Here is a 24,596-nt window from a genome sequence, read left to right as displayed (position 1 = left end):
CAGTGATCCTCCTCGCTCAATCATCCTCCTCGCTCAGTCACCCTCAGTGATCCTCCTCACTCATCAGTGATCCTCCGTTATCCTCCTCGCTCAGTCATCCTCAGTGATCCTCCTCACTCAGTCATCCTCAGTCATCCTCCTCACTCAGTCATCCTCAGTTATCATCCTCACTCAGTCTTCCTCAGCGATCCTCCTCGCTCAATTATCCTCCACGCTCAGTCATCCTCGGTGATCCTCCTCGCTCAGTTATCCTCATTGACCCTCCTCGCTCAGTCATCCTCAGTGATCTTCCTCACCCAGTCGTCTTCAGTTATTCTCCTCGCTCAGTCATCCTCAATGATCCTCATCGCTCAGTTATCCTCAATGATCCTCCTCGCTCAGTCATCCTCAGTGATCCTCTCCACTTAGTCATCCTTAGTTATCCTCCTCACTAAGTCATTCTCACTCATCCTCCTCATTCATCAGTCATCCTCAGTCAACCTCCTCGTTCAGTCATCCTCAGTCATCCTCCTCACTGAGTGATCCTCAATTATCCTCCTCACTCAGTCATCCTCCTCGTTCAGTCACCCTCAGTGATCCTCCTCACTGAGTGATCCTCAATTATCCTCCTCACTTAGTCATTCTCAGTGATTCTCCTCACTCCGTCGTCCTCAGTCATCCTCCTCGCTCAGTCACCCTCGGTGATCCTCCTCACTCAATCCTCCTCCACGCTCAGTCCTCCTCGGTGATCCTCTTCGCTCAGTCACCCTCAGTGATCCTCCTCACTCAGTCATCCTCCGTGATCCTCCTCGCTCAGTCATTCTCAGTGACCCTCCTCGCTCATTACTCAGGTATAAGGGGAGAGGGTCAAGCGAAAAAAAGACTCCACCACGTCCGAACCCCCTAATGCAATATGTAAACACCAGAAGGGGTGGGAAGAACAGAAAAAATATGCACGAATAGCACACCACAATCAGACAGACAAAAACCAATCTGTTTGAAAACTGCACTCACTCACACACAAGAGTGTGTGACATGCTTCATCATCGGGTCTGCTTACAAAACGCCCAGGCGTAGCCACGCTCAGGGCGGAGCATAGGGAGGGGAGAACAAAAAACAAACAACAAGAATGCAAGGACAAATCTAACACGACATAGATGTGACAAACACAGTGATAAAGTAGTGAATATCACCCTGTGACTGGGTATAGTGCTAGAACAAAGTGCAGCATGAAAGTGTGATTATATTGGCTTGTGAATACCAACAACTCCTTTATTTCTAGGTTCCACATCCAGGATTAAAAACGTGAAGGATGGGCTGTGTTACCAGAGAATATTAAGATCTCACAACACCCCTCCTAGTACTGCTTGTGTCAACATTTTTCAACCGAATTACTGTGCCATAAAGGTCACCCGATCGTCTTCAGGACGTCTATCTCTCCCAGTCCCGATATACACCTCACCTAAGTCGGGCTAAAAAGTGGTCAAAAGTGGTTTTTCTGGATCCTCATTCGAATACAACGTGTGGGGGAAAGTCCCACCATCACGGGAAAACAAATACTGCAAGAAAAATAAATCGAATGCTTCCATGTATAACACATATTATTCGACATCATAGGACGTCTTGTGTCTGTATAATAACCCCCTTTAGAAATGAAGGTAGCGGGGCCACTTAATTATGTGAACCCGTAAGGTGGTTCATAGCATCAGCCACCCTTCCCAAAAATCTGGGTAAAGCATCAAATAAATGAATAAAATATATTGCTGCCTAAATCATTGCCACACCCCACAAAAAAAAGAAGGTATATACAGCCTCTTTCATTAAATCGTACAATATCAGTAGACATCTTGATAGGTAAAAGATTTCAGCATTCAACATATAACCTGCTTGGCCTACTCACCGAGTTTATTCGTGTATAAAGCTCGCAAGCTCGGTTGGATGGAGAATTGTTATAGGCTAACAAATGCTGTGGGGGTTAACAGAATATCAGGACAATCAAGGCTCACTGAGGGGCAAGATACAGTGGGGAGGACAGCTGAGTGAGAGTGGCTGGAATTCATTTGGTGAACAAAGCAACAGGAAGCACTGAGAGTTTAAATGTTCCACATCTTCGTGGTTTCAGGAACTGCTTCGAGTTCGGACCAAGTGGCAGATGATTTTCATATAGTGATGGGTCGAGGCGAGATTAATAAAGGTAAGAGATTTGATCCTAAAATTTCAATTCAGCAAATGCTTCACAATTATGTACGAGGATCAACAAAATGACTTTGGAGTATTAGACTTGTGTCATGTCTGACAATATCGAAAAGTTGCTTGTATCGGTTTTTGGCCCGGACAATGTGGGTTTTTACCAAAAATCTTTACTAACAAAGACGTTCTTCGTAGGCTGCCACTTTCTCTCCATTAAGCCTATGACCTTTAAATCCTTGTTGATAACTGAAGAGGGCCATTTGTGATGATTATTCGATTTCCACATTCTTTCGCAAGGTTAACATCTGAGGGAGAGGTGGAACTAGAGCAGGCGATAAATAGCATGTGGTGGCAGGCTGGACTGGACCAGTCGGCCAGCACACTAGTGGACTTGTAGGTTTCAGGGGGTACCTCTAAGGTACCTTCCTAGTGCCCGTATTAATTATTCCATCACTGGAAGCAATGTGGGGTTATTAATACGATGTGTTTGATAGCAAACATCTTTAGTTTCAGTGAAGTCATCATGGAGCTGGGGAACTCCTTTTGACCAGTGGTTGGCGTTTGGTCCCCTAGAGCGGCACAAGATATGCTGCAGCTCTTAGGGACCCTCTTTAGAACATATGCCCTGGGTAACAGGGGGACCATTTACTAGGGACTTACAGAGGTGCTACAGGTATGGTCACTTGGGGATCAAGTGACCAGTTCTCTTGTTTTGGGGAAAGAACACTAGTACTGGGGACCTGATTAGCAGGAACTAGGCGCACATCTGTTAAAGTTGCATCAAATACCACACACAACTTAAGGGGGACTACTGCAACAAGAACCTAGCTTCCTACATGTGTGGTAAATAAATAAATAATACCTCTATTTTTGACTAGATATATAATAACAGATAGCTCAATAAATAAGAGTCAAGATTCGAGGTAGCTGGAGTTTGCAGGTTTAATACAGCATAAAGGACAGGAACAGGACAACCTGCACGGGCAAGATCTGGGATGGCTAGCTCAACTTTTAATAACAGTGCACAAGCATATATAGTTAAACAAAATACATTGCAGTACATACAGTAGGCGTAGCAGTGGGCAGGGCCTGTAGCAGTCGCGAAAGATAAGGAAGAAAGTAGGTGTAACAAGAGGCGTGAACAGGGCGTATACATAGACATGTGATGTAAACGTAACAGAATATGTCATAAATGGGGCGGAAACATGGAGGGGGCTACCTAAGGAGCCGGGACCTCTGACCTAGTGGTGCGCGCAAGCTGGCAATGACGTGTTACTAGGGAGAAGCTGGGGGCTATGACTTCTGCGCTAGAAGGAGAGACTGAAGTCTGGAGAGTCAGAGCGACATGTACCTAAACACTATCTAGTATCTGATGTTTAGAGAACATGTTGATAGAATCCAAAAGTTATCAGGGCAAAGGCTAACAGACTCTAAGACGGGTGCATGCATTATTCTACATGTAGTGCGTGTTGAGGAATATTAAAGGACCATTAATACAGTATTTCTCTTACATGGAGACGTAAAGGCTAGACGATGACTGAAACTATTGATGCGATTCAGTAGCTTAGGAATGCAGAGAAGGAGAGCTGGACTGATAACTAGAATCATAACATACTCTTGGCAGACTGGCAGGCAGAGCCAGGCCGAGCCGGGCACTGTGAGGCAGGAAGTAAGTGAAGGGTCAGGGATACAGGTGGGGGCTGTATCGCTCCTCAGCGAGGGTTCAGAAGACAGGAGCTGAATCTGAGTCCGGGCCCTTTTGAGGCCTAGAAACGGGGACTTTACAATGAAATAACGTGCACACTGTGAAACGTGGCAACGTAGCTTTACATAGGCCTGATATTCGTTGTATTCACGAAAACTGGGAACTGGCATACTAGAGATGGACACAACTGTAATTGCGTCTTTAATCGATCATGGGAATACATATGCATATTAATCATGCACACATAACATAAGATGGGGAACACGTAGGGACACAGAACATGGCAAAATTTACTTTTCCACATTCCCTCCTTGTCACTACGTTTCCATCAGGAAACATCTATATTCATGATACCATCTATCATTTCATACAGTATCATTTGCTCGTCTCGAATTGTCTTGGAACGGGGTCTAGAGCGAGACTTGGGACTAGGAATACAAGAGGTAGCACAAATGCCGCAAATCGCAGGGCCACATTGTATACAGAGGCAGCAACTGAATATGATCGCTACTGCAATACCTAGAAATGACAATACTTTCCATCCCCAGGCAGAAATTATACTCCAGAGCCAACCGGACCATGTCCAGGTGCCTGGATTCTGGTGTAACTGATGGGCAATTTTATGAAGTCTGGTTATAGCTGAATAAACAGACGGCGCGTTATTAGGAATAAAAATGCAGCAACTAGATCCGATGACTCTACATGCTCCTCCTCTATCGGCCAGTATGACGTCAAGAACGAGACGATTTTGGAGCACGACAAATCTCATAGCAGATTGCTCCTCGGTTAAGTTACCTAGAGCAGAGGCAGTCTCATTCACTACTGCTTCAAGGGTTCTGGTCAATCTACGTATTAACTTACTATTCTGAATAGGGCCTATAAAGAAGAAGAATCCTTTATTAAAGTCTGTATACTGTTCTAGAGCAGTTTCAGTTTGATCGACAATTGGGGACTCGATCTCCCTTCTATGTCTAATGTGTACTAGATGTGTGTTTCTATGATAATCAGACGGGGCTAGGAAAACTGGTGGCAGTAGGAAGGCAATGTAACAGGTTCCCTCCCAATCGAGGGGCAGACGAACATATGCGGTCTGACCACAAACAAAATAAGAATGACGTGAAGCTTTGAAAATAGATTTCCCACTGTCACTATACTTGACAATAGTAGTACAATCACTGTGTCCTACATGTACGGAACCATTATTTCTGACACATAATTCGCCTTTGACTGGTAGTACTGAAATAGCAGGTAAGTCTGGAGTAGGATCAGACTGAACATTCAGGACCATGAAATTCGAAGAATAATTACCTAAATTATACACTTCATTTTCTAGATCTAACCCTGTTCTGTGGGGAAGACCTTGCTTGTCTGGAAAACATGTACTGTTCAGAAAGGACATATCATTTGAGGATGACGTTAACGTGGACCATGCTCCACATGACCCATTATGTGAAAACGGATAAGGAAACAGTGGCAGAACTCCCTTCGGTGTCTGGAAGGGGGGGAGTCGACCACACACCCAACAATTAGTGGCATTGCTGGTCTGGTGTGAATAGTGTAACATACGGATAAATGAATTGTTGCGCATAGCAAGACGATAGGATAGTTCATGAGGAGGCAAATCACTAAACGTGTGCTCTACTGTAGCATTAGACAACATATTTACATGAGAAATTGGAAAACATAAATGAAATGCAAAACTTGTGCAGGTAATTATCAAGCTTAAAAATAATATAAAGCTTAGAAAAACGATACATCGGATTGAGTTTTGACTAACTCTCTCACTATGGGGGTCTATTTCATTCATGTCAGATACCTGTCTAACCGTTTCACCTAGGGGAGGACTTAGACAATTAAACTGGCTGACTTATTTTACTAGACCGTAGCTTCTGTTTATACTCCTGCTGCGGAGTTTTCTCTAACAGGGAGGGCTTGGTATCAATGTCATTTGCGGGACAGTCCTTAAGAATAGGGCAATGTTCAGACTTAAAAGTGTCTGTAGAAGTGTTATTTAAAGTTTTAGTTCTTAATCCATGAAATCTCTTGACGTGAGACAGATGCACCCAGCCTTTTCTTCCTTCCAACTTCACGGCCGTGCGGGTGGTCAAAAGGACTAACTTCGGCTCCTTCCAGCGAGGCTCCAGCGGACTTGAACGATCGAAATTCCGGATTAGAACCAGGGTGCCGGGAAGGATCTCGTGTGGCTTGACTTCAGTATTGTCGGGAAATGCAGCGGCAACCTGTGAACGACAAGAGTTTAGGGCAGACATCAAGGAAGCTAGGTAATCTGTCAGCATATTACTGGAAACATCTGTAATACTTCGGGGTCTGGGTGTACCCCACATATTCGGGGGGCGGCCGAATACGTCCTCATACGGGGACAGACCTGATCTGGAATGTGCGACCATGCGCATATAAAATAGGGCGACTGGCAGAGCTACTAGCCAGTCCACACCTTTCTCTTTACATATTTTGGCGATGCGGATTTTTAGGGTCTGGTTATGTCTCTCTACGAGACCTGCTGCTTCAGGATGGCGTACACAATGGAACTTCCACTGGTACCCTAACAGAAGGGAAACGTGCTTCATGAGTTCAGATGAGAATGGCTGGCCGTTATCAGAATACACGACCCTAGGGAGTCCATAGCGGGGGAAGTATTCACGAACCAACTGCTTGGCAGTGGTCGCGGCGGTGTAATCTGGAACTGGATATGCTTCTGTCCACCTGGACAAAGCGCATACAACTACAAGGACATACTTGAAACCTCGACATCGCTCCATCTGAATGTAATCCATCTGGAGGACTTCAAAAGGGTGGTCAGGAGGCTGGAATCCCCCTTGTTCCACCGGGACACTTTTACCTGGATTGAACTGACAACATATCATACAGGTACGGACTTTCTGCTTAGCTGCAGCTCGTAAATGCTTGTTGAACCAAATGTTCTGGATACTGTCTAACATAGCTTTTTCTCCTAAATGTGCTGGACTATGTGCGGTATTGATAATGACTTGAACCATAGAGTCGGGGAGAAACCATGTGGCCTTTCCCTTCGTCAACCATCCCTGATCTGTCTGGACCCCTCCTTGTTCGGACCATTTCTTGATTTCATCGGGAGTAGCATGTGACTGGATATCTATGACATCTTGAGTGGGGTCCTTAACTGTCATACATGTAGTCGGATCTGGAGTGTGTGTCTGTGTCTTGTTAACTGGAATGTCTGGTGTCTGAGCTGTGAGCTTGGCTGTTCGATCTGCTAGATCGTTTCCTTGAGAAATAATGTCTGTAACTTTCGTATGTGCTTTGCACTTCATGATAGCGATAGCTGTCGGTAAATGTATTGCATCTAACAGAGCTTGAATAAGGAGACCATGCTGAATCTTGGTTCCATGAGAAGTCATGAAACCTCTCTCCTGCCAGAGCACTCCGAAGTCGTGTACAACTCCGAATGCGTAACGTGAATCCGTGTAAATATTAACTTTCAGGTTCTTGGCGTGTATGCAGGCTTGAGTCAGAGCAACTAGCTCTGCTGCTTGAGCAGACAGGGTGTCAATACGCGGTGTTTCAATAACTTTAGTATCAGTAGTCACTGCATACGCGGCTACTAGATCTCCTGTACTTGTTCTCATACATGAACCATCCACATAAAGTGTCAGGTCGGGATCTGGTAATGGAATATCTGTCAGGTCTTGTCTTGGCTTTGTCATAGTGTTAACTACTTCCACACAGTCATGTGTGGCCGGATTTGAAGTAACTGACGGTAACAGTGTAGCGGGATTTAGAACGTTGCAGCGTCTGATTTCTATGTGTGGCTGGAACAGTGTCAATTCATAACCTGTTAAACGTGCAATTGTCAAGTGCTGAGTCTGTGTTCGGTTTAAAAGAACTTCCACGGAGTGTGGAACTTGTACTGTCAGGGAGTGTCCTAATACTATGGAATCACTTTGTCTGATAGCTAATGCTGTGGCTGCAACTGACTTGAGGCACGCAGGCAGAGCCTGGGCTACTGGATCTAATGTGCTCGAAAAATAAGCACAGGGCTTGTATTGTCCTGCTTGATCTTGTGTAAGAACAGATAATGCTGTACCTTCACGTTCTGTGACAAAAAGTGTAAAAGGCTTGCTATAGTTTGGTGTAGCTAGAACAGGAGCTTGGCATAAAGCTTTCTTTAACTCATTGAAACTAAGTGTATGTTCAGATGTCCAAGGGAGAACAGTCGATACGGCTGCCTCCTGTGTCGTTAACTGTATCAGTGGCTTGGCTAGAAATGCATACTGAGGAATCCATTGTCGGCAATAAGAAGTGAGGCCGATAAAAGCACGTACCTCCTTCTGGGTCTTGGGTTGCGGAAGACTCGCTATTAACTGGATACGGTCAGGTGTCAACTGCCTACCCCTCTTGGACAGTAAGTGGCCTAAGTAGATCACTTGCTGGACACAGAATTGAAGCTTCGAAGGGGACACCTTGTGCCCCATCTCGGCTAGGAAATACAAGACTGTAAGTGATGCTCGCTCGCAAGCACGTTCAGAACGGGCTGTGATCAGTAGATCATCGACATACTGGAGCAGGGCAGTGTCAGTTGGCATGTGAATATTGTCTAGTTGTCTCTTAAGTGCTTGACTGTAAATACTAGGACTTTCTGTGAAACCTTGAGGAGCTCGTGTGAATTTATAGCTCCTTCCATTTAAACAGAATCCGAAAAGGAACTGGCTGTCTGGATGAATGGGGACACTGAAAAATGCATTCTTGAGGTCGATTACGGTAAAGAATATTGCTTCAGAATCAATGGCTTTCAATAGAGATGAGATATCTGGAACAACTGGGTACTGGGGAATAATACATTTATTAAGTTCTCGAAGATCGATCACTAATCGATATACTGGGGGTGCATTTGGATCAGTACGTTTCATGACTGGAATGATAGGAGAATTACATACATTGGAGTCAGTTTCTACAATCACTCCTTGAGCAATGAGCTCGTCAATAATTTTAGATAAGGCTGCTACAGCCTCAGGTGGCAATCTGTACTGTCTGATTCGTGGCAGGACTATACCTTGCTTGAGAGTCACACGATGGGGTGTGATTTGCATGAAACCAACATCAGTTGGACCTTGTGCCCATAGATGCTGCGGAACATTGGACAATCTCGGATCAAAATCTCGTAAAACATAGTGACCCTTGAAGTCACGTAAAAACAAACGTATTCCCTCTGGGGAACAACAAATAACTGCACCTAATTCTTTCAGTGTCTTAATGCCTAACAAATTTTCGGGACATGATTTCGTAAGTAATAGGTCAGTAGTTCGGGACAATGGACCAACTTCTAGAGTAACTGGCTTTGATATCTCGTTTACAATAGGCTTTCCTGAAAATCCAAGGGAAACATTTCTAGAGCCTGAGAGCGGAGCCCCTGGAACTTCGTCATGACTTATAGTCGTCCTACTTGCCCCTGTATCAATCAGAAACTTTCTGTCTTTCCCTAATACTTGACTATGAACATAGGGACCCTCTTGATCTACAGGTATCTCGATGAGAGGCAAGCCTACCTCCCTCTCTAGGCTGTTTCATGAATACGCTTGATACTCTGGATACTCGGACTGTGCATACTGGTACATCTGCTGTGTAACATGCTGAGTTGCAGCAATAGGCTGCGGTGCTGGAACTGTCTGTTGTGCATTCTGTGGTGGCTGAGAAGTCTGTGAAACTTGTTCTTGTCTAGGCGGACGTGGTCTTTCTTTAGTTTTACCGGTGGCTATATTGTGTTTCAGAACTGCACATTCGTTTATATAATGACCTGGCTGTTTACAATAATTGCATGTCCCTTTAACGGGAACTGCAGGATGACTGGCTTGGTTCGTACCCCTCTTCTGGCTGTCTTGTGGAACAGATTGTGCAACTAATACTTTCATTTTCGTGTCTTTCATACGTCTTCTCTCGTGGTCTTGCTCTTCCCTGATTCTATTCTGGTGATATTGGAGCATCTGTAACATCTGTGACGGGGTACTAGCTTGCCATGTACTTTCGACTTTCAAAACTCGATTCTTAACTTGTGGGCTTGAATTCTCGACTAATTTAGTAACAAAAAGATGAGGATATGACTCACTACTCGTCTTGAGACCACTGTTTATTATAAAACATTTCTCGAATCTAGAATAAAAATCACTAGTATCTTCATCTGGTTTCTGTTTACAGGCTGAGATTGCATCCCAGTCTTCCTTTTTAGTAGCTAATAATCTAGGTAAAACTTGTATTAATAATTCTGGTAATTCTTTACATTTGTCTCCAAGACCGGTACCTGGTACTCGTATCTTATCTTCAGCTTCTAGAGCTGTCCAATCGATCTTTTTCTCTCCCACCTCCCAATCTTTTTCCTTGAGTTTTTCATATACGCCCGCAGGCAACAGGACTTTTAACATTTTAATTATATCTGGATACGTGTATTCTCCCATACGGAGCATGTCTTTTAATTCTCGGTGGAACCCTGCTGGATCTTTGTCGTGACAGGGAATTAACTTCTTCATTTCTAAGAGTTCCATCTTTGTGACAGGGGTGTAAACAAATACTCGTTGCATTTCACCACCCGCTGTCCTAACTGGGTGTACTTCTCGTAACGGATTCTGTCTGTCTATGTAAAACGGTTTGCTTTCCGGGGGTGAGACATGAACAAAATGCGGGTTCAAAAACGTTCTATATTTATGGCGCTGTTCTAGAATGACACTAATTAAATCGGTACCTAAACCTTTCCATCTATACTGGAGTAACTCGTTCAGGATATCATGTAACGGACCTGGATCAGAATGTTGACCCTCATACAATGTAATGAGGTGCTGGATCGTATACATACCCACCAGTCGTTGCTCGGCTGGGGGCAGTTTCAGAAACATTTGTGCCACTATTTCGTCTGGAAAAGTGGTAGAATCAGTAATCCATCGGACTGCTGATCGGGCTTGTTCTTGTTCATGCATAGTACTTAACTCACTATAACCGATTCGTGATTTCAGAATTTGATCGGTAGCTTGAAATACTTGTTCCAGAGAGCCTTGTTCTGGTGCTGGGAGATGAAAAACTTTCTTGTGTTCTAGGCGTAAATGTCGGTCTGGAAATCTAGATTTACCTACATACGCTATTCTGGCGGTATTCTCGTCGTCTACCTCTTCAGTAGGAGAGTCATTTTCTTTCTCGCTTCCTAGAGCTTCTTTGCGTTGTTCGTGTAACCTTATTATTTCTTTACGTATTCTCTTGTACATACTCTCTATACTATTGAGTGTCTTGTGCTTACCCTCGGCTACATTATCACTCCACTTTGTCAGAATTTTCATTTCGGTCGGATCTTTAGTCGGGGAATCTTGTTCCCGTATTAAACAATTGATCAGAAACTTTAATAGCATGAACTGGATCTCAGATTTTCTGTGAGACATGACTTCACCGATACTTTCTGGATCTTGTCCTGTACGAATAAAACGATACATTCTGTCTAGATCTTCTTTCATGTTCGGTAGGGTGACCAAATACTCGGACACCTGCCTTATACGTACGGAATATATAACCATACTATCCTCGCCTGGGACTGGATCATAACAGCATTCAGTAAGAGCTCGCCTGATTTCTGCAATGGACTGATATTTAGGCGTGCGCTGTAATGCACGTTCATGTAACTCGACTACCCCTAGACGTCTATTTGGCGGCGGTGTACCAGGAGGACCTCCTCCCGCGGCCCCTATACTGGAATCGTCGACTGATACTCTTCGTGCTGGCAGAGTGGCTGATGTGGCGGGAATTTGTACTACGGGCTGAACCGGGGGTACCGTAACAGGTGCTGTAACAGGTGCCCCGGTGGCTGGAAGACCATGAATTACATTATTTACAGGAGCTGGTGGAACAGGATTTGCATATTCTGGGACTGTGTCGTCCAAATAGGACGAGAGAAAAATATCAGCTGCGGTCGGTTTGTGACGTAGCTTGGTCGGAACTAAAGGTGGCGGAAAATTACTGGATGCCTCCGGGGTTGCTTTTGGCAAGCCCTCGGCAAGAAGAGGGTACATACCCTTAATAAGGGCATTTCTCTGTCTGTCTGACTGTTCGGTTTTAACTCGTTCACCTATCTCGATTAGTTCCCTTTCTTGGGCTCTTTCTGTGGATTCTCTACCTAATTCTGACTTTCTGATTTCTTTTTCGGTTCTTTTATGAGATTCTTTGCGCCATAACTCGATGGCATCTTTCTGTGACTGTCTAGCTTTCTTTTTCCATAATGCTTCTTCTACTCGCATGATGCACTCGGCATCCCACGTACCTGATACGGGCCATCTATACTTTTCTTCTAATTCCTTGGTGTACTCCACCCATAAATCTAGATATAATATGGCACTTATGCCATGCTTTTGATACATAAAATGACCTGGACTGTCCCTAGGCGGGACAGGAACTGCTTCTTCTAACAGACCTTTTCTAGTTTTTAACTGACGTAACTTGGAAAACAATGGCATGACTGGGCTGGAGTCACAATACAATACACAATGAACACGATAATTACTAAAGAACACCACTTTCATACCACGACATTGAAATACATGAATGACATTTAAAATAACAGTTCGGACAGAATACTACCTGGAATACTGAAAACAGAATACATGAATTTCTCGAGAACAGAACGGACTAGAACAGAAACTAGATGCACTGCTAAAACAGTACGAAACTTACCGGTCTCATAAAGAGACACGTCAGGACCCGCATCCACCTAAGTGGACACTTCGTGTTGGATCTGCGTACCCAAACCCACGGACCAGAGACAATGCAATTGACCCTGTCTAGATACTACCCCAGCAACGGTACTCACCGGGCAGCAAGAACGGAAGGCCTCGGACTGGACTGGACTGCTACGACGACGGACGGACGAACTTCGGACTTCAGTTACGGGTGGGCCTCCGGATACCTCGGACCTTGGACTCTCGGCTTGGGCTCTGGTCGGGACTCGCCGCGTTCCTCCACCGCCTCGTCTGGATGCTGGACCGCAACCTCCGTCTCCTCCGTGGGCCTGAGGGATACTTGAAGCAGAAATATCTGCCACTGCGCAGGATGGTTCCGTCACGACTGCAGAGGATCAGGGGGCTTGCGTGGCTTCTCCGGCGCGTGGGGAAAGGGCAAGTCCCTATTCGGGCGCCATTATGTGGTAAATAAATAAATAATACCTCTATTTTTGACTAGATATATAATAACAGATAGCTCAATAAATAAGAGTCAAGATTCGAGGTAGCTGGAGTTTGCAGGTTTAATACAGCATAAAGGACAGGAACAGGACAACCTGCACGGGCAAGATCTGGGATGGCTAGCTCAACTTTTAATAACAGTGCACAAGCATATATAGTTAAACAAAATACATTGCAGTACATACAGTAGGCGTAGCAGTGGGCAGGGCCTGTAGCAGTCGCGAAAGATAAGGAAGAAAGTAGGTGTAACAAGAGGCGTGAACAGGGCGTATACATAGACATGTGATGTAAACGTAACAGAATATGTCATAAATGGGGCGGAAACATGGAGGGGGCTACCTAAGGAGCCGGGACCTCTGACCTAGTGGTGCGCGCAAGCTAGCAATGACGTGTTACTAGGGAGAAGCTGGGGGCTATGACTTCTGCGCTAGAAGGAGAGACTGAAGTCTGGAGAGTCAGAGCGACATGTACCTAAACACTATCTAGTATCTGATGTTTAGAGAACATGTTGATAGAATCCAAAAGTTATCAGGGCAAAGGCTAACAGACTCTAAGACGGGTGCATGCATTATTCTACATGTAGTGCGTGTTGAGGAATATTAAAGGACCATTAATACAGTATTTCTCTTACATGGAGACGTAAAGGCTAGACGATGACTGAAACTATTGATGCGATTCAGTAGCTTAGGAATGCAGAGAAGGAGAGCTGGACTGATAACTAGAATCATAACATACTCTTGGCAGACTGGCAGGCAGAGCCAGGCCGAGCCGGGCACTGTGAGGCAGGAAGTAAGTGAAGGGTCAGGGATACAGGTGGGGGCTGTATCGCTCCTCAGCGAGGGTTCAGAAGACAGGAGCTGAATCTGAGTCCGGGCCCTTTTGAGGCCTAGAAACGGGGACTTTACAATGAAATAACGTGCACACTGTGAAACGTGGCAACGTAGCTTTACATAGGCCTGATATTCGTTGTATTCACGAAAACTGGGAACTGGCATACTAGAGATGGACACAACTGTAATTGCGTCTTTAATCGATCATGGGAATACATATGCATATTAATCATGCACACATAACATAAGATGGGGAACACGTAGGGACACAGAACATGGCAAAATTTACTTTTCCACACATGTCCTGCTCATGGTGTGAAGGCCAGTACCCGGGTCTAAATGAGATAAAGACTACCTTCTGCCCAGGCTTGTGCCCCTGAAAGCAGCTACACCCACCTACAGCATTCCAAGAGAACCCTCACTATTATTTGTCGGTTTTATGACATCCCAATACCCTTTAATTTTCATCAAGAATCGAATGTCCTCTTCACTCACCGGCGACTCTTTTCACTCCTCTGTAATCCTCTTCGCTCCCTGGCCGTCTTACTCCTTAGTCATCCTCCGACCTCACTGTGCATTCCACTCACACATCAGTTCTCCCTTTCCGACCACCCTCTTCACTTTCTACCAGGTTTTAATACTATGCCCTTCACTTTTCCATTGCGCCCCACATTAGAACGTCAACTGCTTGATAAGGGCTACAGATGACAGAATAAGGTGATGAAACACCCCTTTACTTTACTTTCACTATCAGGCTTAGGCGAGGGCAGCCTGAGCTACGGCCACACAATCCCTGCCAATACCGTAATAGCCTGTCTCAGCTTCTCCATCAGTCCTGCAGCATTAGCTGGTATCGTCTTCCTTTTTTGCTTTCTCTTCACCTTTTACAGTGTTGCTGTCATCACATGCTTGTCTCAAACAGGATTTTATATGCCTTAAACTTTCCCTTTTGCGTTTTCACTTCTCCAGTGGCATAAAAAGATAGAAAAAGAGGACTTTGATCACGGCCAGATGTTTCTTCAGTTAATATATAGATGCATACAGATATCAGTTACCTGAGCTGGGTTGTCCCCTTTTCACACTTCCTCTGTGGAACATGCGTGGAAATAACAAACCTTCACAAGTAGTGGCCAACACTCACTCACCAGAATTACAACTTATATCTTTACGTAGCGCTGATTCCTGATGCTCCGCGGAGTGACGCTTTTTCTCCTCCGTTGCTCGTAAAGGGAAGACCGATGCAATCATCGGAAAGCCTGTTTGTAAAAGTAAATAAATATAAATTCATAGCTCCCTATGGAGCGCAAGAACCAGCCCTGAAGACACAGTAGCGCTGTAGCGATAGGAGAATAGACATAAAAAGAGATGTTTAAACAATGTAAAATGAGAATTAAAATGTAGAGTGCTACACGGTGGAGACATATTTCAGAGCATCACAAGCAGGGCTATCTTAGAAAATTTCAAACTGAAGAACAAAGGGGCAGCGAGAGAGAAAAATAGACAGGTGGTTGCAGAACAGACAGAATGATTTGGAATACACACGGAGAGGAGATTTCATAATGACTAATTTAATATAGATAAGGAGTCTAGGAAGCGTAGGGAAAAGATGGGGTAAAAAACATATATGCAGTTATGGGCGGGAGGTGATGTGCCCTATGCAACAATGACTTTTGTTGAGCTAAGATTCTGTAGTAACAAGGTCAGTCAAAGTCAAGAGTGATTTAACATTTGCTAGTTCAATTTAGTGCGACAAATGCAAAAATAACCTATGATGGGGACAGGGTCAAGACTGATTTACAAATGGCTAAGTGCACACTGGGGTGGAATGGTGAGCAAACAAACTATGGATTTTCACTAGATATCATGGAGAGCCAAATGGGAAACTGTCTGGGCTTCAGGTAAACCCAGCTTCAAGTCTATTTCAAGACTGAATGTAGTTGGTGTGGTAGGGGTGCGGAATTCCTACTGTCCACCACCCAGGACGTACTGTTTGTTGTTCACTGTACAAGTTGCCGAACCCCTGCAGCCCAACCTGTTTGATTGCCAGTTTAGAGTACCACTGTATGAATATATGAACGAGGAAGGTCTGTCACGAAGGCAAGTTTTCTATCCATATGTAGAGTTTACATATAGACTAGCCAGAGAACTGTCGCTCAAATCTTTACCAAGTACAATAGTTAAGCAGATGTAAAACTGCATCAATTGTATAATTGATAGCAGGTGCTTGGCTAAGGAAGAGCAGCCGCTCTCATGCTCTTCAAATTTGAAATTTATTACATTACGTGATTCAATTTCCTGCTTGCACACAACTCTTCAAATAAAAAATATTAATAGTCAGTCAAGCAATCTTCCTTTATTCTGTGCTTTTTAACCACCAGCAAGCCAATTCTGATCTTCTGTACTACAAAACATCCAAGCAGGTCAATATGTGTTTCGTCCAGCGGGTGTAACCCAAGGACTTCCTCAGGGCTTACGCAGAATACTGACTGCTTCATAGGTGTGCTACAATTCGATCCAGATCATCCATGTTTTTGGGAAATGATTGGTTGTGTCCCTTAAAGTTGTGTTTGCTTAGAAGTCAAAGATTTGTCTGGCAAAATGTTATGTAAGCTAAAGGATTGATGTCCTTAGCATGTACAAAGTGCTGTGTGCCTCATGCTTTGAGCGTTATTCAACTAGTGCGCAACTGCACAACTCCAGTGTATTCTACTCAATGCTCGTTCACTCAGCAAACACACCACGGAGATCTGGGATATGATCTCATACTTCACCCCGGATGTCATCTTTACCACAGAGACCTCGTAGGCTACAATATAGCAAACTGGGATTGAAGCAACAAACACAGGTGGAATTGCATCATCTACAAGAAAACCATCCACTGTACAACCTCCCCAGACGAGTCGACCTTGATAATGGAGCACCTTAACTTCCAACTCCACACAGATTGAAAAAGAACCATCAGAGGCACCCACACCTTCAGACCACCAGGAACAAGCCCCAGCTTATGTAATGCCATCACTGACCTCTTCGCCCCAATCGTGAAATACTCCGAACACTACATCTTCCGAGGGGATCTCAACTTCCGCCTCAATGAGCTCAGAGAAACCGACATAACCAACATCCTGGAAAGAATGAACAACTTGGGCCTCAAACAACTTTTCACCGATCCTATCCAGATCACAGGACACATGCTCGACCTCATTTTCATGTCCAGTGACAGATTCAAGTACAACTAAGTCACACGGCTCTACTGGAACAACCACTACAGCGTCCACTTTCCATTGCCAGACCACCCAACACTGGCCCTAACCCCCAAATCCAAGTGCAGAGACTGGAAAAATGTTTCAGAAGACCAGCGGAACAACACTCTCAATTCCCACCTCCCAGGCACAACATCCAACCCAGAGCAGTCTGTGTAGAATTTCTCCCAGTGGATCACAGCATGCACCGAAACAATTGCCCCGCTAAGCCAGCCAAGTACAAAGGACCAACTAGAAGAGTGAGAACAGCGGAACATAAATACACCCAACTGCACCTGCTGGCAACTAGAAAGAAAATGGAGAAAGTAGAGGCATCACAGCCTTCAGGACAGCACGCAACCAGTGTCACTGCCAACTGAAAGAAACAAATTAGAACACACTAGCAAACCGCATAGAAGGCAGAAAAACTGCAGCAAGGTGCTCTTTGCCATCGTGAAGGAGTTCTCAAACCCCACAGCCGCCGAGAACGACATCAACCCCTCCCAAGGACTATGTGACAACCTGGCGGACCTCGTCCATGACAAGATCTTAGTCATTTACAAGAACGTAAAACCCCAACATTCCACGGTCCACAACTTCAGCCTGCTCCCACCTATGAACACAGAACCCGAACACCTACTCAGCCACTGGGACCCTCTCAGAACCCTACCCACAATCGCCATCTTGAACACCGTGCACATGGTGCTCAGGCCAAGATGCTCCCCCGCCGCCCCAGCGCTCCCTGCTGGTGCGGTGTCCTCCGGCTGCTGCCCTTCATGATGACTGGGAGTTCGAGGCCCTCTTCCACCCACAGGCTCCCGCCTGCGCCTCATCCCTGGTGGCCCAGTGGTGGGCGGTAATTATTCGGTCTGTCCCTTCTCCTGTGTTCTCGATCATAATCTCCTGTAGTACTTGTTGCCTGTGTACTGTTTATTGTCCCCTGTTTCTGTATTTGCTGCCTGCATTTTGTGTTTTTTTCCTCTGTTTCCTCTGTTTCATGTTGCCTGGATCCCCCTCTTCCCGCTTTTGCCGCCTTCTCTGCCCGTTTCCCGCCGCTGCGTCTCCGCCCCCTCCCTCCCATTCGCTCCCCGCCACCCGCCTCCCAGCTGCTCCTCCCTCCCTCCACCCCCTTCTTAATGCAGGTCGCTGCGCGGCCGAGCAGAGGCAAGCCCGTCTGCGCCCGTCCGCGCCTGGACCGCGCCCAGCGCCAGACCCCCTGGCCCCGCACACCCCACCGCTCCAAACCCAGCCTCAGCTACGACGCCGGCTCCCTCCGCGCTCTCAACACCGGCCGAGACCAACACTGCAATCAAGCCGCCCCGAAACTCACCCACGGACCCTTCTCCTGCCGCAACTGCCGCTTCACCTGCAACAGAACCATCAAAGCGGCAAAGACCAGACCCAACCACCTCCGCTGCATACTCCTCAACGCCCGCTCTGCACGCAAACACGCCGTCGAGCTCTGGGACCTGCTCGACACCACCGCTCCAGACGTAGCCTTCCTCACCGAGACGTGGTGGAACGACTCCTCTGCGCAGGACATCACCATTGCCATCCCAGACGGCTACAAGATCTCCCGCAAGGACCGCACAAACGGCATCGGAGGAGGAATTGCCATCGTCCACAAGTCCACCCTCAAGGTCACCACCCACGCAGACGACACCCTCAACACCGCCGAACACCTGCACTTCCGGATCCACCCCGACCCCAACACCACCCTCAGAGGAACACTCGTCTACAGACCCCCCGGTCCACAGGCCCAGTTCAGCGACGCCATCGCCGACCTCGCCAGCACCCACGCACACGCTTCCACGGACTACATACTCCTCGGAGACCTGAACTTTCACCTCGAGAACAGCAACGAAGCCAAGTCCACCACGCTGATCGACAACCTCGCAAACCTCGGCCTCAGACAAATCGTCACCACACCGACCCACGCCGCCGGTTATACGCTGGACGCCATCTTCTCCACAAGCAACCAGGTCACCTTCAACCACACCACCGAACCCTACTGCACTGACCACCGCTGCATTCACTTCACCTACAAAAAACCAACTATGCACCACCGCACCCTCCAGCTGACCCGCCACGGATGGAGCAAAGTCACCGAAGGCCAGCTACTCACCACCCTCTCCCAGAACCCTCTCATCGAACCCACCGACCCGGACTCCGCAGCCCGCAACCTCAGACAGTGGATCAATGACTGCGCCAACACCCTCGCCCCACTTAAGAAACCCCTCAGCAACCACACCAGCAAGAAAGCCACCTGGTTCACCGACGAGCTCCTGGCCTCCAAACGCGCATGCCGGAAGCTGGTAAAGGAATGGCTCCACGAACGCACACCAGACAATCACGCAGCCCTCAAGGACGCCACCCGCAGACACCACCACCTCATCAGATCAGGCAAGGGGTCCTCCTTCAAAGACCGCCTGGATAACAACGCACACGACAGCAAAGAGCTCTTCCGCATCGTGAAAGAGTTAGCGAACCCCAGCGCCAACATCAACGACATCCCGCCCTCACAGGATCTATGCAACTCACTGGCAATCTTCTTCCACCGCAAGATCGCGGACATCCACGACAGCTTCAACACCATGACCACGCCAGTCCCCACCACCCCCCCGAACACAAGCAACATCAACCACCTTACCTCCTGGTCCAACGTCAGCGACGACGAGACGCGCAAGGTCATGAACTCCATCCACTCAGGATCCCCAACAGACCCCTGCCCCCACCACATATTCAACAAGGCAGACACAGTCATAACCCCCAAACTACGTAAGATCATCAACGTCTCCTTCGAAACAGCGACATTCCCGGAAAGCTGGAAGCACGCCGAAATCAATGCCCTCCTCAAGAAGCCCAAGGCAGACCCCAAGGACCTCAAAAACTTCCGACTGATCTCCCTACTCCCGTTCCCGGTGAAGGTCGCCGAGAAAATCGTCAACATACAACTAACCCGCCACCTTGAAGACAACAACATCCTGGACCCGTGCCAATCTGGATTCAGACGGAACCACAGCACCGAAACCGCCCTCATCGCACCCACAGACGACATCAGGCGCCAACTAGACAATGGCGAAACTTCTGCCCTCATCCTCCTGGACCTCTCAGAACCCAGAGCGCCCGCCTACCACCCTTCCGCTCAGAAGCCACCGACATCTGCGGCGTTCCCCAGGGCTCTTCCCTCAGCCCGACGCTGTTCAACGTCTACATGGCCCCCCTCGCACAAGTGGCCCGCCACCACGACCTCAACATCATCTCCTACGCCGACGACACCCAGCTCATCCTCTCCCTCACCAAGGACCCCCACACCACCAAAACCAACCTCCACAAGGGAATGAAGGCCGTCGCAGACTAGATGAGGAGCAGCTGTCTGAAACTGAACTCTGACAAGACGGAGGTTCTCATCCTCGGACCCTCCCCCTCAGCCTGGGATGACTCCTGGTGGCCTACCACACTGGGAACAGCACCAACCCCCACCGACCATACACGCACCTGGGATTCATCCTCGACTCTCCCCTCTCCATGTCCAAGCAAGTCAATGCCATCTCCTCCTCCTGCTACAACACCCTCCGCATTCTCCGCACTCTCCGCAGGATCTACAAGTGGATCCCGACCGAAACCAGAAGAACAGTGACACAGGCCCTTGTCAGCAGCAGACTGGACTACGGGAACACACGCTACGCAGGAATCCCAGCCAAGCACCTACGACGACTACAACGCATCCAAAACGCCTCCGCCCGACTGATCGTCAACGCCCCCGCCGCAGCCACATCACCCACCATTTGAGAGACCTACACTGGCTCCCCGTCGACAAGAGGATCACCTTCAAGCTCCTCACCCACGCACACAAAGTACTCCACAACGTCGGACCAGCCTACCTTAACAGCAGACTCAGCTTCTACAACCCCACCCGCCAGCTCCGCTCCGCCAGCCTCGCTCTTGCCACTGTCCCCCGCATCCAACGAACCACCTCCGGCGACAGATCCTTCTCCTACCTCGCCGCCAAAACCTGGAACACCCTACCCACCCACCTGCGACAAACCCAAGACCTACTCGCCTTCAGAAGACTCCTCAAGACCTGGCTCTTCGAGCAGTAGCAGCCCCCCCATAGCGCCTTGAGACCCTTGCGGGTAAGTAGCACGCTTTACAAATCCTATGATTGATTGATTGGGAGCACCAACGGAATCCAGTCCACACCACTTCCTCAGCCTTGAGAGCTGGAAGATTGCCTACGAGCTCAAGTAAGTCCCGAACACCCATCACCTCAGTTTGCTTCCCCGAGGACTGGAAACATGCTGAAGTGAGGCGCCTCCTGAAGAAACCCTCCACCAACCCAGCAGGACCGAAGAACTACTGACCCATCTCCTTCCTCCCCTTCCAGTGAAGGTTCTCGAGAAGGCAATCAACCAGCAACTCACCGAACACCTGGAGCAGAACAACTTCCTGGACCCTTCTCAGACCAGATTCAGAGTCATCCAAAGCAGTAAGACAGCCCTGATCGCAACTATCGACGACATCAGGGCCTCCCTGCACCACAGCGAAACACCAGTCCTCATCCTCCTGGAACTATCAGCTGCCTTCGACACCGTCTCCCGTCTCCCATCACATCCTAATCAACAAACTCCACCACATTGGAATCCAGGGATATGCCCTCAAATGGACACATGGTGACCTACGGAACTCGGCCAACGCTCCGACCAGACAGGCTATGCCTGCAACCACAGCATTATCTAGCACAGCAAGCTATCCATGAAGCAACAGGTAAACGCTGTCTCATCCGCTTGCTTCCACACCCAATGCATTCTCTGCAAGATCTTCAAGTGGCTCCCAGTCGACACCAGAGAGAGACTATCAGGCAGGCTTTCATTAAAAGCAGGCTGGACTACGGGAACACACTCTACGGAGGAAGCACCGCACGCCTCCTAAAGAGACTACAGACAATACAAAACTCAGCGTTTAGACTCATCTTGACCTCCCCAGACGTACCCACATCACACCGTACTTTAGGAAGCTACACCGGCTCCCGATGCAGAAGAGATGGCAGTTCAAGATGCTGACCCACACACACAACACAAAGCCCTGGACAATCAAGGACCAACATACATCAACAAGTGCATGACCTCCCACCAGCTGACCAGGCACCAACGATCCACCTCCCTCTTCTTCGCAGATACCCCACAGATCTGTCAAGCCAACAGCGGAGGACGTTCCTTCTCACATCTGGCAACCAAAGCTTGGAACATACTTGCCCTGCACCCGAGGAACGCCTCAGCACATCACTTTGCAGCAGCTAGCAACTCCAGCGCCTCAAGACCCTCACGGATGATTTACCACGCTTTATAAATTATTGACTGAGTGTACGAATAATAAACTTAATGAAAGGTGCACAAGTTATTCAAAGTTGTGTACATGACTTGATGCAAAGCTTTTACTATTAAGACAAGTGCTCTTAAGCAATGCAGTGCATTCACAACCTGCACCTGCCTCATCAACTAGACTACCCTCTTTAATGGGCAGAAGGACTGGTACGCTACCTAGGTATATATCTGAGCCCTAATGTACAAGACCTCTGGGATGAAAACTATGGGAAAGAAGTGACTTGTATGGAGAGTAGAATAAAGATCTGGCCCTGGCTGCAGCTCTCCCCAGCGTGACGCATAGCCATTGCTAGCCTTATTGTCCTCCCAAAATGTTTCTATTTGTTTATCAACTTCCCCCTCATGCAGGCTTTATCAAGACAATGCGATCCCTGATGATATCCTTGGCATGGGCCGGTTAACAAGCCAGAGTGTCGTGGGAGCTCCTGACCCTTCCCCTGGCTCAAGGTGGACTGGGTGCGCTAGATATCCAGCTTTATGCATACTGTGCACAGGCACAGTTTCTACATCACTGGGTCCATCCCACACCCTTTAGGCCGCATGTGGCGGTCGAGATTGACAGAGCAGTTCCGACCCATCTCTCGGTCGCGATATTTCAACGATGTACAAGACCGCGGGATGAAATAGACCCGGTTGAGGCACTGAGAAGGAGCTGGAATGGCCTGCGTCGGAGAGCCGGTCTGGATGTTCTATATGCCCCCTCGGTCCCACTGGCACATAACTCCCAGCTGCCGATATTGGAGGACAAAGGAAATGTCACTCTGTAACAGGCTGGGCATGAACACATATGCAGACCTACATCCGGCCGACACCTACCGCCCGCCCCGGTGGGAAAACAAGGTGTAGCACCCTCCTCTGAAATATTTTTGTATCACCGTATAAAAGCAACCTCCCGTCAATTTCACACTACCATCCCCAACCCGCCTCCCACACTGCAGGCTCTGGAGCAAATACTAATCAATCAGTCGCCACATAAACTTATCACTGACCTATACAGCTCCATGCAGACTACATGTCCAATATTGGAGCCCAAACCTTTACAGATGTGGACTACTGAGTTACAACCACCACTTCTAGAGGAGCAGTGGAAATTTTGTTGTGGCCAATTAAGGATGCTATTCCCAAATTACAAATTGCGGTTGATTCATTTGAAATATTTGCATACATTCTACAGAACCCCTGCCCTGCTCCACCGCATAGGATTGCGACCAACTGCCGACTGCTGGAGATGTAGTGATGTCAGCAATGTTTTTGCACGTAGCTTGGGAATACCCTCCCATAGCTAAATACTGGACAGACAAATTTAATATTATTGGTAAAATTCTTAATGTACCAACAACACCTTCCCCGTTGTTAGGCAGGAAACACCTTCACACTCTCGGAAATTGCACCCATGCTATTATTATTGGCCAAACGCGGGGTAGCTATACACTAGAGGAAATTAAGTGCCCCATCCACTACAGCATGGTTACGGGACGTCACATATTGTCAAACTCAGCTCTCGCTATTTTGGGAACTTATGCCTACAGCGTCTTGACCTAAAGATATCTGGAGCCCTATATCAGAATGGCTGCATACACAACAGTCTGACCACACAGATGCAGTTTCAGCTGATATAGTTACTATTGGTATTAACTCCTCTACTGTAGAAATAGTTGGCTGAGATTTGATGCTGTAATAAGCAATCATTAAATAGTGGTAAATTATTTGTTGGATGCTGAAGTCACGTAGTGCATGCATTATAGGATTTTGGAAAGAGTATTGATGTTCCTATCAAATATTTGCCCGACTGTCCTAAAGGGTTTGTAATTCTTATGTTTAAAGTATGCAACTGAAGGTTATGGAGATTACGCATAAATATGTCATCCTATAACTGTAATACTTTGGAGAATGCAAATAAAGGAAAGGTTTAGAATTTTTTTATTTTTTACAAAAATGCAGTGAAGAATGAGCTCCAGTTGCATTACTGACAATTGTTTTAATATGAAAGTGTGTAATCATGTTTGCCATATTTAACAATCTGAGGCTATTTAATTTGCTCCCTGATTATATGCAAATACATGCGT

At 47.1% G+C, this 24,596-nt stretch overlaps 1 protein-coding gene across 10 annotated transcripts in view; it reads right to left on the bottom strand.

The window, feature by feature from the left end:
- Positions 1-24,596, bottom strand: part of LOC144770929 (uncharacterized) — a 584,254-nt gene that overhangs the window by 372,950 nt on the left and 186,708 nt on the right. For all 10 annotated transcript variants that reach the window (XM_078655752.1, XM_078655753.1, XM_078655757.1 and 7 more), the window contains one exon: positions 15,053-15,163. In XM_078655752.1, coding sequence (XP_078511878.1) covers positions 15,053-15,163 — 111 coding nt within the window. The remainder of the gene's footprint in view (positions 1-15,052; positions 15,164-24,596) is intronic.

The sequence above is a fragment of the Lissotriton helveticus genome, chromosome 7, assembly GCF_964261635.1.
Source record: "Lissotriton helveticus chromosome 7, aLisHel1.1, whole genome shotgun sequence".
Lineage (NCBI taxonomy): Eukaryota > Metazoa > Chordata > Amphibia > Caudata > Salamandridae > Lissotriton > Lissotriton helveticus.
This window is presented reverse-complemented; position numbering and strand designations above follow the sequence as displayed.